The sequence below is a fragment of the Mirounga angustirostris genome, unplaced genomic scaffold (assembly GCF_029215605.1).
Source record: "Mirounga angustirostris isolate CCGP_5_RB_7025 unplaced genomic scaffold, mMirAng1.0.hap1 SCAF_10, whole genome shotgun sequence".
Taxonomy (NCBI): Eukaryota; Metazoa; Chordata; class Mammalia; order Carnivora; family Phocidae; genus Mirounga; species Mirounga angustirostris.
Window position 1 is genome coordinate 99,806,302 of NW_026991718.1, and position 14,907 is coordinate 99,821,208.

Genomic DNA, 14,907 nt, shown 5'->3' on the forward strand with positions numbered 1-14,907 from the left:
TAAATACATAAAATCTTTGAAAAACAAACAAACAGGAATTAATGACAAGGAGTAGTCTTGGGAAGAATAGAAGTAACCTGGGAGCTCAAATCTCAAAGGAATGAATTTGTCATTATATGTCTGAACAGTTTGTATTCACCCCACTCTAGAATGATAGTTTAACTGATTCTAGGTTGACAAGTTATTTTCTGTTTATTGCCTTAGCATCTTTATGATGTTAGTTTTCTGGCCTCTTTTGTTGGTTGGGAACAGTTAAATTTTAATTTCTTTGTAGATGATCCCTCTTTTCTTTATGATTATTTTTTATTTTTTAAAAAGATTCTATTTAGGGCGCCTGGGTGGCTCAGTTGGTTAAATGACTGCCTTCAGCTCAGGTCATGATCCTGGAGTCCCGGGTTCGAGTCCCGCATCGGGCTCCCTGCTTGGTGGGGAGTCTGCTTCTCCCTCTGACCCTCCTCCCTCTCATGCTCTCTGTCTCTCATTCTCTCTCTCTCAAATAAATGAATGAAATCTTTAAAAAAAAAAAAAAGATTCTATTTATTTATTTGAGAGAGCGTGAGAGAGCACGAGTAGGGGGGAGGGGTAAAGGGAAAGGGGGAGGAGCAGACTCCTCGCTCAGCAGGGAGCCCAACATGGGGCTCAGTCCTAGGACCCCGGGATCATGACCTGAGCCGAAGGCAGATGCTTAACCAACTGAGCCACCCAGGTGCCCTGTGATTAGTTTTTGATTATCTTTCATTCAGAGCTTCACTGTGGTATACCTAAGGATGGGTTTGTTGTACTCATCTTCTTTGGAACACTGTATGCATCTTCAGTTTAAGAATTTCCTTGTGACTTAAATTCTGGAAACTCTTATTCATTATCTCTTCAAATATTAGTATTCCCTCACCCCATTCTTTCTTTTCTCTATCTCAAAATGCCTCTTAATCTGTTGGATAGTCTCATTTTATACTCCAGGCTTCTTAATGCCTTATTTTCCTTCTCTTTATCATTCTAGGATGCTTTTTAGGTTTTTTTTTTTTCTATGTATACCTTTTATTTCTCTCTCTTCATTGAGTTTTAAACAATTTTCTTCTAATTTGAAAGGTTTCATTTGGTGTCTTGAAAAATCTGCACACCTCCCCCTGGCACCTGCTACCAGATTGCTTTTTTTTTTTTTTAATTTATGATCTCTCTTCCTTTTAATCTTTGTATTACAAATTGTTCTGTTACAGGGATAGTCAAATTATCACCTTTGGGCCAAATCTGGCCTGTGGCCTATATTTGTACAGCCCATGAGCTAAGAATGATTTTTAAATTTTTAAAGGGTTGTTATAGGGGCACCTGGGTGGCTCAGTCGGTTAAGCATCTGCATTCGGCTCAGGTCATGATCCCAGGATCCTGGGATCGAGCCCCACATTGGGCTCCCTGCTCAGTGGGGTGCCTGCTTCTCCCTCTCCCTCTGCTGCCACCCCTGCTTGTACTCTCTCTCTCATCTCTCTCTCTGTCAAATAAATACATCAAATCTATAAAATTAAAAAAATAAAGGGTTGTTATAAAAATAAAAGAAGAATATTTGAGAGAGATCATATGTAGATTATAAAACCTAAAATATTTACTTTGTATTTTTTAACAAAATGATTGTCCACCTCTCTTCTAGTACCACTTCTTGGTTTGATAATCCTTCTATTTTTACATCTGCTCATTCCATCTTATAAGTGTGTGTGTGTGTATATGTGTATGTGCACATATGTGCACATGCACACGCATGTGTGGTTTGTAATTTTTTATTGCGAATTCATCTTTGGTGTGGGTTTTGAAAGGTTAAGGATCCCCACAAGAGAGGAGATGTATTACAATTCTCACCAGAGAGGAGATACATTATAATTCTGAAGTCTTTGAGTGTGGGGCATATTGAAGTCTCAGCAACAGGAAGCACACTGTGAAGGAGTGAGCTGAGACTGGGCTTAGGGTTGGGACTAGTGGGCCATGGATAGTGACTCATAGTGGGCTATGGGAGTGACCAGCGTTCCTGCTGAATCCAGGGTTCTCATCTAAATCCTCAGGGTTGATCTGTAAGATACACAGTGAGGGGACTGGCATCTGGACTGGGCAGAATGACAGTTGATTGAATACTTAAGAGTTAAGTAGGGGTCCAACACCACTGGGGAGATCTGACATTATGCAACAGTCCCCTGCCAACTGCTATGCACTCTGGGCCTAGCACCAACTAGGTTGTCAGTAACAATCTGGTGAGTGAGTAAATAGGAGAAGAAATGAAAATCAAGTCCACATTTTGGGGACTGATAAGTACCAGGTAGCTATCTGTTGCCAACCTTTGCCCTAGACTACTAATAAGATAGGAAGAAGTTGGAGAGATATCTCTGGTAATTGTTTTGTAGATTCCCTTGGATTTTACATAAGCAGTTATGTAATCTGCAAAGCAGTTTTGCTTCTTTCTGATCTTTATGCCTTTTATTTCTTTTTCTTGCCCTATTGCAATGGCTTGAACTTCCAGAATATTGTTGAATAGGAGTGATAAAAGCAGGCATCATTACCTTGTTTCTGATCTCAGGGAGAAACAATTCAGTTTTTCACCATTAAGTAATGATGTTAACTATAGGTGGTTTTTTTTTTTTTTTTTTTTTGCAAATTCTCTTTATTTGTGGAAATTGATAATTAAATTTAGAGGCTTGTTCATATTCAGCTGTAAATTTTTTGGTGTGGGACAAGACTACAAAGGTGTAATTTTATCAAGGGACATTTAATGTCTGTGTCTTTTGTGGTATTAGGAGCTATTGATGATTGTTGCCTATATCAGTTATCACATTATAGGTTACAAATGATTATATTCTAATTCTGTTTAATTCTTATTCATTTATTAGTTGGGATACTTCTGTGGAGAAAATTTTCCTTCATAAACTAGGTGGTTACCATGCTGTACAGTTCCTAAAGGAAGGACAGAGAAATGCTAGAATCTTTATTTTAACGTACCAGTTTTTAGAATAGTGAATTGGTTCCATAGCATCTTTCAGAGGTGACAGATGCTTTTTAGAATGTACATTATGAATTCACTATGTGTTTTAATCCATGAAGTTGTCATTCTTACTGATGCTAAAATAAGTAAGTTCTTTTAGAACTTGATATTTACTGACATACCTCATTTTATTGTGCTTCACTTTATTGTGGGTCACAGATATTCCGTTGTTTTTTTGTTTGTTTTTTTTTTTAGCAAATTGAGGAATTGTAGCAACCCTGTGTTGAGCAAGTCTGTTGGCACCATTTTTCCAACAGCATTTGCTCACTTTGTGTCTGTGTCACATGTTGGTAATTCTCACAGTATTTCAAACATTTTCATTATTATTATATTTGTTATTGTGATCTTTGGTCAGTTATTATGACTTGCTGAAAGCTCAGATGATGGTTAGCAATTTTTAGCAATAAAGTATTTTTTAATTAAGGTATGTACTTTTTTTTAGACATAATGTTATTGCACACTTAATAAACTAGAGTATAGTGTAAACATAACTTTCATATGCACTGGGAAACCAAAACATTTATTTGACTCACTTTATTGCAGTGATCTGGAACTGAACCTGCAATATCTCTGAGGTGTGCTCATATCACTTTTCTTCTAGGTTTGTTGTTAGGTCTTCATTCTATGTATAATTCATGTTTTCTTCTAAGATCTGAGAGTGTAATACATACTTGCCTGAATAAGGACAAAAAGAGGACACAATGAAAGGCTTATTTCTTCATATCTGTGTATAATGAATGGAACTCTTTGCCTTTGAATCACACTTCAGCTATCTGGCAGCATATTCTAAGAAACCTTGGAATTTTGTGGGTAAAACCACATAAGTCAAACTTTTCCTTGATTGGAACCTGCAGGAGAACAAGCTTTTGATGTCAGCGCTCTTATTTTAGAGGTGATATATGTCCGAATAGAAGTCATAATTTTAAGTTTCTCGGTGAAAAATCAATCATTGGAAAACCCTGTATATTCTTGTATAACAACGGAGGAAAAGTCTCTCTGACACATATTGTGTATTTTTGATGTAATGTTAACTTCATGTGGTTTAGCTCTTTGACTTGAGGCATGTGTACATAACCTTCTGAACACTCATTTAGCTTATAATATGCCAATTTTCTAACAGCTATTATTGTTCTAAAGTATAACATTTCACTCTTCAACATCAAATATGTACACAAAGGGAATTAAAATTTATGGAGTTTCATGAGCTTAGCACAGTATCTTTACATAGTAAGTGTCAAAAATGGTTTCTTTTCTATTAGCTTTATTGCTGTTTTTTTCCCTGATTATAAAAATAATATTGCAAAAATTTAACAAAATAGGGAACACCACAATCCTGCTCAGAAAGTTATATATTAAATTGCATTTTTAGATCTTCCTGTAAGTTTAGATGCTTATAAAATGATATTCAGATCTGGAAGGATATTTACATTTACACTTTACCAAAAAATACAAGGAAGTTACTTCTGGCAAGATATTGAGTGATTTTTTTAAAGATTTTATTTTTTTGAGAGAGAGAGAGAGCACGGGCATGAGCAGGGGAGGGACAGAGGGAGAAGCAGACTCCCTGCTGAGCAGGGAGCCCGATGCAGGGGTTGATCCCAGGATCCTGGGATCGTGACCTGAGGGGAAGGCAGACGCTTAACCTACTGAGCCACTCAGGTGCCCCAAAATATGAAGTGATTTTTACAAAAACTTTCACACTTTTTTAAAATTTATTTTTAAAATTTAAATTCAATTAATTAACATATAATGTATTATTTGTTTCAGGGGTACAGGTCTGTCATTCATCAGTCTTATATAATACCCAGTGCTCGTTACAACACATACCCTCCCCAATGTCCATCATCCCATTACCCCATCCCCCACCCCCACCCCCTCAGTTGTTTCCTAAGATTAAGAGTCTCTTATGGTTACTTTCACACTTTTTGAATGGTTTGTATTTTTGAAAATGAGTATATATTGTAAGTGTATTCATAATATGCACATATGTATGTATATGTATGTATGTATGCATCTGTGCATGTATATATTGAGGGAGGAAATGAAGATAGGGAGAGAATGGGAAGGAGAGGTTGTACATATGAAGGGAAAATTCCTGATATGAAAGGCTTAACAATGATTTACAATTATAGATAGTATTTTTAGGGTGATTTATTGTTGGTGCCTAACGCCTGTCACAATACATGCCAGCTAAACAGAGAATTGTGTATTATATCAGTTTGTGTTGCTTTATGTTTCATAAATTTAAAAATTTGTAGACATTACTTAAGAGAGGTTCTTTCATTTGATAATCTTAGCCCACATTTCTTTTTGATTGCTAAGAACCTTTACTAGTGTAGTGTGTGTGTGTGTGTGTGTGTGTGTGTGTGCATACAGATTAATAACATGAGAAAACATTACTTTGTCCCTGGACCTGTGGGGGAATCTGAGTGGATGGTAGAGATGCTCCTTCTTTTGCTGTGAATTTTTTGACTATAAGTTGAATTCTCCTGTAGTCTCAATGGGTGCTCCGATCCTTTGATACCCTTTACCCATTATGTGAATGTAGAACTTGATTTCTAATAAACTAATGGAATAACTTTGGCAGGATTTTTTTTAAGGTGAGCTTTTAATTTTTTTTCTCAACAAGAATATTTTTTACTTGAAGCATACTTCAGAATATGTTGTTCTAAAAGATATATATAAAACATTCCATCCAAGAAAAATAGAATACACATTTTCTTCAGGTATATACAGAAGAATCCCTGGTTAAATCACATAAAAAGAGACATAACAAATATTACAAGTTTAAGAAGACTGAAATCATACCAACTATATTTTCCAGTCACAGTGGTACAAAACTGAAGACCAACAATAAAACAAAGATGAAAAATCTACAGTGTATATATTAAATATTTAATATGTAAATATTAACACACTACTGCACAAGCAATGGGCCAAATAGGAAATCAATTGGCAAATCAAAATATGTCTCAAAACAAAAGAAAAAGAAAACACAATATTCCAAAACCTATGCAATGCAGCAAAAGCAGATGTTAAGAGTGAAATTTATGCTATAAATGCTTGTATTAAGAAAAAAGTTCAAATAAACAACACTATACCACAAGGAACTAGAAAAAAAGAAACTTAGTTGAAATCTAGTAGAGGAAGGAAATTAAAGAAACCCAGAAATTTTAAGTAAAATAGAGACCAGAATAAACAATAACATAACATTGAAAGTAATGACCAGTTTTTCCAAGAAAATAAACAAAATTGGCAATGCTTTAACTACATTAAGAAAAAAAAGAGAGAAGACTCAAAAACCAAAATGAGAAATAGAAAAAAATACAGCAGATAACCACAGAAATAGTGTGATAACAGATTACTATAAACAATTTTATACCAACACATCAATTAACTTAGAAAAAAACCCCAGATAATTCCTAAAAATGCACAGGGTACTAAGATTCACTCATGAATCTTAAATCCAAGAAGTAGGAAATCTTTTTAGACTAATAACAAGAATGAATTGAATTAGGAATCAAAAATCTTCCAGCACAATCTTTATGAAAATCTTCCAAATAATGGAATAGAGGGAACACATTCAGAATTATTCCATGAGGCCAATACTACCCTGATACTAAAGCAGGATAAAAATAATACAAGAACAGGGGTGCCTGGGTGGCTCAGTCAGTTGGGTGTCTGACTCTTGGTTTTGGCTCGGGTCATGATCTCAGGGTGGTGAGATCTGGCCTTGTGCTGGGCTCCATGCTCAGCAGGGAGTCTGCTTGAGAGTCTCTCTCTTCCTCTCCCTCTGCTCCTCCCCCTGCTTGTGTGTGATCTCTCCCTAAAATAAATAAAATCTTAAAAAATAAAATAATATGGGGTGCCTAGGTGGCTCAGTTGGTTAAGCATCTGCTTTTGGGTCAGGTCATGATCCCAGGGTCCTGGGATCAAGCCCTGCATCCGGCTCCCTGCTCAACAGGGAGTCTGTTTCTCCCTCTCCCCCTGCCTGCTGCTCCCTCTCCCCTGCCTCCTGCATCCCCTGCTTGTGATTGCTCTCTCTCTCTCTTTCTCAAATAAATAAAATCTTTAAAAAAATACAAAAATACAAAAACAAAAACAGTACAAGAACAAAAAAGTCTAGTTTGTCCAATATAAGTATTGCTACTCTGGCTTTCTTTTAACATCCATTTGCATAAGAAGTATTTCTCCACCCCGTCACTTTCAATCTTCAGGTGTCTTTAGGTCTAAAATGAGTCTTTTATAGCATCATGTGGATGGGTCTTGTTTTTTTATCCATTCTGACACCCTGTGCTTCTTGATTTAGCTAGCATTTAGCATTTAGTTCATTTACATTCAGAGTAATTATTGATAGATTATGTATTTATTGCCACTTTATTTGTTTTGTCATTGTTTCTGGAGATTTTCTCTGATCCTTTCTTGTCTTTGTCACTTTTGGTCTCTCCTTGGCACTCAAAAAGTCTCCTTTAATATTTCTTGCAGGGCTGGTTTAGTGGTCATGAACTCCTTTGGTTTTGTTTGTCTGGGAGACTATCTCTCCATTTATTTTGAATGATAGCCTTGCTGGATAGAGTGTTCTTGGCTGCAGATTTTTCCCATTCAGCACTTTGAGAATATCATGCCACTTTCTTCTGGCTTGCCAAGTTTCTGTTGAGAAATCTGCAGCTACCTTTATGGGTTGTCCCTTTTGAGTTAAGGACTTACTTTGTCTCTTTGCTTTCAAGATTTTTCCCTTATCACAGTATTTTGCAAATTTAATTACAATATGGCTTGGTGTTGGCTTGCTTTTGTTGATTTTGATAGGAGTTCTCTGTGCCTCCTGATCTGGATGTCTGTTTCCTTCCCCAGATTAGGAAAGTTTTCTGCTGTTATTGCTTGAAATAAATTTTCTGCCCCCTTTCTCTCTCTTCTTTTTCTTGGGCTCGTATAATATGAATGTTATTACATTTGATGGAGTCACTGAGTTCCCTGAGTCTGTTCTTGTGTTGCATAATTCTTTCTGTCTTTGTTCAGCTTCATTATTTTCCATTATTTTGTCTTCTAGATCACTCATTCATTCCTCTGCCTTTTCCAGCCTGCTATTCATTGCATGAAGCCTACTTGCAGTCTTGTTTATTGTATTCTTCATCTCTGATTAATTCTTTTTTAACTCCTTTATCTCTCTTGTAAGGGATAGAATGTCTTCTATTCTTTTCTCAAGCCCAGAGAGTACCCTTATGATTGTTGCTTTAAATTCTCCATCAGGCATGTTCCTTATATCTTTTTTGCTTAGCTCTCTGGCTGTGGCTTTATCTTTTTCTTTCATTTGGGATAAATTCCTCCAGCTTGATATTTTGTCTAAGTTCTTGCCTTCTTTTGTGTGTTAGAAAAGCCCACTATGTCTCCTGCTCCTGAAAGTAATGGCCTTATGAAGAAGAGGTCATGTAGTGCCCAGGGTCCCAGGGTCTGACATTTCAGGGAGTGTCTCCCATGTGTGCTGTGTGCCCTGTGCTGTTGTGTTTTGGCAGCTCTGTCCTTTAGGCCAGTCATCTGCAGAGGCTCTCCTTTGTTGTGGGCAGTGTTTGGTTCCTGGCCTGACTGTGGCGAGTTTTAACTATGTGTGCTCTGGTTTGCTTGTGAAATGACCCTGATACCAACTCCACCAGAACAGAGGCCCTGTAGAACTCTGTTTGGGACATGTGGTGTGGGCGGGGGTTTCTGCTGGTCTTCTGGGGGAGGGGCCTGTCCCACTGGGACTGAAGCAAGCTTGACTGAGAAGGGCAGTACCACCAAAGCACAGGTGTGTGGGACTTGGTGTAAGCAAGTTAGGCAGCCAGTACCCATGCTGAGCTGCTTCCCTCAAGATTTTATTTTATTTTTTAAGAGATGGGAAGCAGGTCTTATGTATCTTCTGTTCTCATTTGGGTAAGAGGGTATTTGCATTTTAATTAATGCAACTGATTTTATATATAATAAGCATTTCAAGTGGCACTTAGTATTTTTTTTTAAGATTTATTTATTTGAGAGAGAGCGTGTGCGTGGTGGGGAGGGGCAGGAGGAGAGGATCTTCAAGCAGACTTCCCACTGAGAGTGGAGCCCGATGTGGGGCTCAATCTCACGACCCATGAGATTATGACCTGAGCCAAAACCAAGAGTGGGACACTTAACCAACTGACCCACCCAGGTGCCCTGTCACTTAGTAGTTTTTTGAAAAGGTTTACCCCTCCAATGTTTATGAAAGTAGCTTTTTAATTTTAAGAAAAAAAAATCAGCCTCTTCAGAAATCTTTTATTTGAACTTACCAGCCTATAAGTTAAATTTCTTTTGTCTTTACTTTTGCATGCAGTTTCTACTTTCAACAGATAGAAATTGTAATGGAATTCTAGGCAGTGCTTCCCATCGCCATCATGCCTGCCCTTTCTTAGTGTGTCTGAATGGTCCCAGTTTACTCCAGGGATTTAAAAATATATTCTTATTTTTTTTAAATTACAGAGTATTCATCCCTGAAGGCTATGTAAGTTACTATTATAAAGTGAGAAAGGTGCTATTTTATTAAGTCCACTTTGCAGCTGTTGAGGTGTGGTGGACATTTTAGTGAAAAATAGGTCGATGGAAATCTAGATTGCCCCTGGCTGTTTAGACTTCTCCCATGCACCCAGGTGTGTGGGATGCCAGAGGCAAAATGGGAGACTAGGACAGTTGTATGTAACAAATAAATTATAAAACAGAATTTCTGTAGTTACCCAACAAGGGAAATGAGACAGAATCCTAGGAGATTCCTAGGCAGAGAATCTGAATTCCTATATTATGTAAACCATTCCTATAAAAAGGGGGTTTTCTTTTATTTTTCTCTGTTTCCTTTTGATATTAGACAGTTATTTGTTTATTTTCTGCTGAGTCTTATTACTAAAATTCTAGATTGCTCATAGAAGTCATTTCATCCATCACTGAATTATTCTCCAAAACAGCTACTTCTTAAGTGGCATATAAGGGTGTTTTAATGCTAATAAGACAAGAGGGATGTTTAGCACTGCTTTTCCTCAACCGTTCTTGGTTTCCTTTTATTTCTAGGATGTGGGGAGCATCTTGTACGTACCATACTGGCTAGAGAATGTTCACACGCTTTACAAGCTGAAGATGCTCACCAAGCACTGTTGGAGACTATGCAAAACAAGTTTATCAGTAAGTATAACATTAAAAAATTGTGTTCTTCTAAATATAGATTGATTCACTGAGCTGTAAACCAGTCAGATACCATATTTGTGCCAAAAGGCCTAGCTCCAGGGCCTAGCATAGACTTATACCTCCAATTAATATTGGTCATGAAAAGAATGACATGAGATACCTACTAATGCATGAAATTTGCCATAAAACTAATCTAATACCCAAGCTGTGAGACATTATCTAGGATTAGAGTGATATATATATATAGTAGCATAAAATTCTACTAAAACAAAATTCAAGAGATAACATCCTTTAAAAGTTTTTTTATAATACACTTTGACTCTTCTTTTAGTCAGTGATACATTAATGAGTCCAGTGCTGCCATGTACAGTTTTGTAGGGTTGAGTTGAAATTCTGCCTGGGCTCCATTTGCCAAGCTGTGACGCTGCATCAGTTTGGAGGAAGGGGTGTCTTTTTCAAATCTATAGAAGGATTTTATATTGCCTCGCGGTGGTCCTATCCATAACTGTTACATAGGGTTAAAACTATTTGATTTAGTCTGCTTTTCCCATCATGTAACATTGAGCTTACCACTATGTGAAGAGTAGTGAAGTTGTATAAGACATATATAGTTAAAAATAATTTAGGGTAATAGCCATGAATAAATTAGAAAAGCCTATTACAGGGTTAATCTGGGAGGTGGTATCTCTAGTTGGACAATTAAGACAGGGTATAATAGAATGCCAATTATGTGATGAAGACAATGCAGACAAAAGTGTAGGAAGAAATTGTTCCCAAAAGAACTAATGGATGGGGGCTCTTAGAACTGGCCCCAGAAGGCTCTGGGATAAGTGGGAAAAGAGGGAGCAAGAGGAGTATAAACAGACATGACAGTCAGATGCGGTATCAGGAGAGCTAGACACTTATATGACTCTTTATCTGGCAGGAAGTATTCCTTATGTGCAGTGGGGCTGGTGAGGCCAGGTCACATAAGGCCTTAAAATCTCAACATAAGAAGATAGCAGGAGGGGAAGAATGAAGGGGGGGATCGGAAGGGGAGACGAACCATGAGAGACTATGGACTCTGAAAAACAAACTGAGGGTTATGGGGGGGAGGGATGGGTTAACCTGGTGATGGGTATTAAGGAGGGCGCGTTCTGCATGGAGCACTGGGTGTTATACACAAACAATGAATCATGGAACACTACATCAAAAACTAATGATGTAATGTATGGTGATTAACATAACATAATAAAAGTAAATAAATAAATAAAATCTTAAAAAAAATCTCAAAAAAAAATCTCAACATAAGAGTTCATATTTGATCTGATAGGAAGGAGAGAACCCTTATGTGTTTCTAAGTTGACAAATAAAATGGTATTTTGGGGGAGGGTTTATAAAATAGATCTAAGGTTGTCCAAGACCATCTCTATAGGAAAGAGACATGAGGGGCTGGGAATGGTCCAAGGGATGGAGAGGAAATGGAGAAAGTAGAAATATTGGTAGACTCAGATTTTGAGACTAGGTGGATGTAGCCCTCTGGGTCCAATCAGGAGATAGAAACTATACATTGGGAATGCCTGGGTGGCTCAGTTGGTTAAGCATCTGCCTTTGGCTCAGGTCATGATCCCCGCGTCCTGGGATAGAGTTCTGCATCGGGCTCCTTTCACAGCAGGGAGCCTGCTTCTCTCTCTACCTGCTGCACCCCCTGCTTGTGTGCTCTCTCTCTCTGACAAATAAATAAAATCTTAAAAACACAAACAAACAAACTATACATTAGGTTAATCAGGAGAAGTATAATATAAAGAATTGTTAACTATGTTGAAAGAGTAACTGTAAGATATAAAGAAACTCTAGGTGGTACTCTAGAGCTGAGTGTCCAAGTGAGGACATACTTGGAAGGGGCACAGACCTTGATGAAGAAGGAATGGTTTGGCTACCAGGTAGCAGAGAAGTTCACTGGTTTGGCCTTGCTGGGACTGGTTTGGAGTTGCTGTGCAGACAGTAGGCTACTCTTGAGTGCAGACAGGGAGCAGATGATCAGTACCTAGTGGCTGGGTGTGTAGTGGGAGCCTGGCACCAGTGGAGGCAGAAGACACAGAGGACTTCAGAGCCCATAGGTCACAGAGGGCTTCTAGAGGGACTGACTACTTGGTCTTTGACTCTCTGGGCTACAGGGGCTACATGCAGACTGTGTGGGGCCTTGCCAAGGGAGTCCTGTGCAGCTGCTGGAGTTATATTGCCAGCCCCAGGCTTAGGCTTCAAAGTCACAGGGTGACTGTGTTCTGGGCCTGTGGCTGGGGCAGACTTCACCAGATGTCCACACCCATACTGTCTCCTTCCCAGCCCATGCTGGAAATTGCAGGAAGGGTGCCTTTTGTAACTGTTTATCTTCTTTAACTCAGTTTAATGCCTGACTTCTTGCCTTCATTCTGCTAGCTCCTTCCATGTAAGCCTAGTCTCTTTATACATGGCATTTTATATTTGTTTGCCACTTTTCCTCTCTGCTGGGTGGCAGTGGGATTCAAGGGAACTTCTTTGTCATTGTGGGAGGGACCATCTGGTACATGGTCTCCCTCCTCCTACTGTTGGTTTCTGCTGAGATGGGACTTGCCCTCTACCTCCTTATGGGTTACTGGCTTCTGTTACTGCTGAATTTGCTATGGTGTCCATGGTTGTTTTGTAGCCTGTGGTTTCCTTAGTGCACACAGCATCCACTGACAGTAGATGCTAGTGGTAGTAGAATCAGATGGTCTGAAACTTCTGGAATAATCAATGAGAATGTCAAGTCCTCATTGCCCAAGTATATGAGGCTAGTTTTTCTGCTTTACTCCTAGAGCCTCTTACTGGCCTGAGTGTGGCATGGGAATGGGGAACTTCCCTACCTGGCTTTCTGTGTCTTTAGGCCTCATCTATTCTTGGATCCTCCAGACCTAGCTAGGGCTTTTTTATTTGTCTCCTCTTTTTCCTCTACCTTCACCAGCTTGGAAAGAGGGGCAGAAACCTATGCCAGTGATCAATTCTTTTCTTCTGGTTTTCCCACCAATGCCCACATGTCCAGTCACATCCTAGCCCCAGTCCTACCTTTAGGGTACTCATGGGGAGCTCTAAACTATTTATTCTGCCCAAATTTAGGATTTACCTATCAAAACATATTTCATCCCAAAGGTATCTCTACTTAGAATTTATGAAAATCCACTTAGAAGCTCAAAGGATAAAACGTATCAACTAGATAAGCATACAACTGATGGGATCGATGGAAGGTTTTGGGGATGGGGATGAAACTGTATTTCATTATTGTTCCAGCCTTTAATAAGTATCATGCCCTATAGGAAAGATTTTTAGGGCAAAGAGAAAGAAAAACAGATTATGGGCAGGAAAGAATTGGATATATCCGAAGGAAGAACAGAGTGAATAACTGTAGGAAAATAATTCAATGTGAAGAGATTTTGTACAGGTGCTTTCTTATAGTTATTTAAACTGAGGTTATGAAGACATAAGTAGTGGTATTAACTATATAAATGCTAGCAAGAATTGCCTGATAGCAAAATGTAAGCTGAGGAATGAGTTAGGAACAGGCCTTTGAGGTCTGCCTCTCATGATTTTTCAGAAAAAGGTTGATTACATTCGTGTTACTCTATCCTCAAATATATCAGAATCAGACTTAGGTATTATTGGTCTTTTGTTTTAACAATTACCAACTGTTGAATGCTGTTTTTAAAGGAAACCAAATTCTTGGCCTTAATAGCATATATAATTTATATAATTTATTATTAGTTGTCCAGCTATATTAGATGCATTCTCAGAACATTAGTGGGAAGGAATAATTAGAGGTGAAAACTAGATGCTCAAGAGAAGTTAACTTCCTGGGAACCTGTGGTAGGTGTGGAATTATGGCACATGGCAACTTTCTGAAGCACTTTACTGAATCTAAAACCACAGATTCACCAGCTAGTTCTACCTTTCCAGATTTGGGTCCATGCTAAGGAGTTCCTGAACTCCATTCTATTCTCTTCTGGTTGTCTGTGCTTTCCTTCTCTATAGCTCTTTGAAGCTACTCAGAGAGTTGGACTGCAGTATTTCATTTTGCCACTGGGACCCAGGACCTAATGGTGCATTTGAACCCTATCTTAACAATTCCAGATTCATGGAAAGAAGTAAGAAACTTCAGAGCTCACCTGATTGACCCTGTGTATTTAATAGTTGAAGAAAACTTAGTTTTCAAGTTTAATGACTTGCCCAGTGTCACCCAGTTAGTGTGTATTCTTTGTGTAGGATCATACTGCCTTTTTTTTTTTAAGTAAAATGAATAGGAAATACAGGGAGAGACTATCCTGGGGGTTAGCAAAGTTGGGTTCCACTCTGGACTCTGTGTCTGACTCACTGGATGTAGCAAGTTACTTAAGTTGTTTTGTTTAAAAAAAAAAAAAAAGAATGTTAGACAAACAGTTTCTAAATTCCTTCACCATGCTGAGTTCTATGAATTCTCTATTGTATCCAACCTGGAACTGAAATTCTTTTTATTCAGGTGATTTGGAAATAGGATTGGAAAATGAAAATTTTCCAGAACCACTTGGGAATTTTCAGGAACCACAAATGATATTTATATAGTAGTTAGAAGAAATAAATTGAATTTACCAGAGGCCTGGACAAGGAGCAAGAAGGTTGAGTTCTTCCCTCTTTTAAACAGTGAAGAAATTAGTTGTTTGTTTTAGGACAACTCTTTGTTCTCAGTTTCCTCATGA

General features: G+C 38.2%; 1 protein-coding gene and 1 long non-coding RNA gene across 13 annotated transcripts in view; one reads left to right on the top strand and one right to left on the bottom strand.

Annotated features, from left to right (window-relative positions):
• TASP1 (taspase 1) overlaps nt 1–14,907 on the top strand; it is a 303,482-nt gene that overhangs the window by 181,290 nt on the left and 107,285 nt on the right. For all 11 annotated transcript variants that reach the window (XR_010405771.1, XR_010405770.1, XR_010405772.1 and 8 more), the window contains one exon: nt 10,070–10,180. Coding sequence is in view for 8 of the 11 variants with exons in the window: in XM_064572806.1 (XP_064428876.1) it covers nt 10,070–10,180 (111 nt within the window). In the remaining 3 variants the exon portion in view is untranslated. The remainder of the gene's footprint in view (nt 1–10,069; nt 10,181–14,907) is intronic.
• The window catches only part of LOC135361785 (uncharacterized), a 72,089-nt gene that overhangs the window by 44,218 nt on the left and 12,964 nt on the right, over nt 1–14,907 (bottom strand). The gene's annotated exons all lie outside the window — the stretch shown is intronic.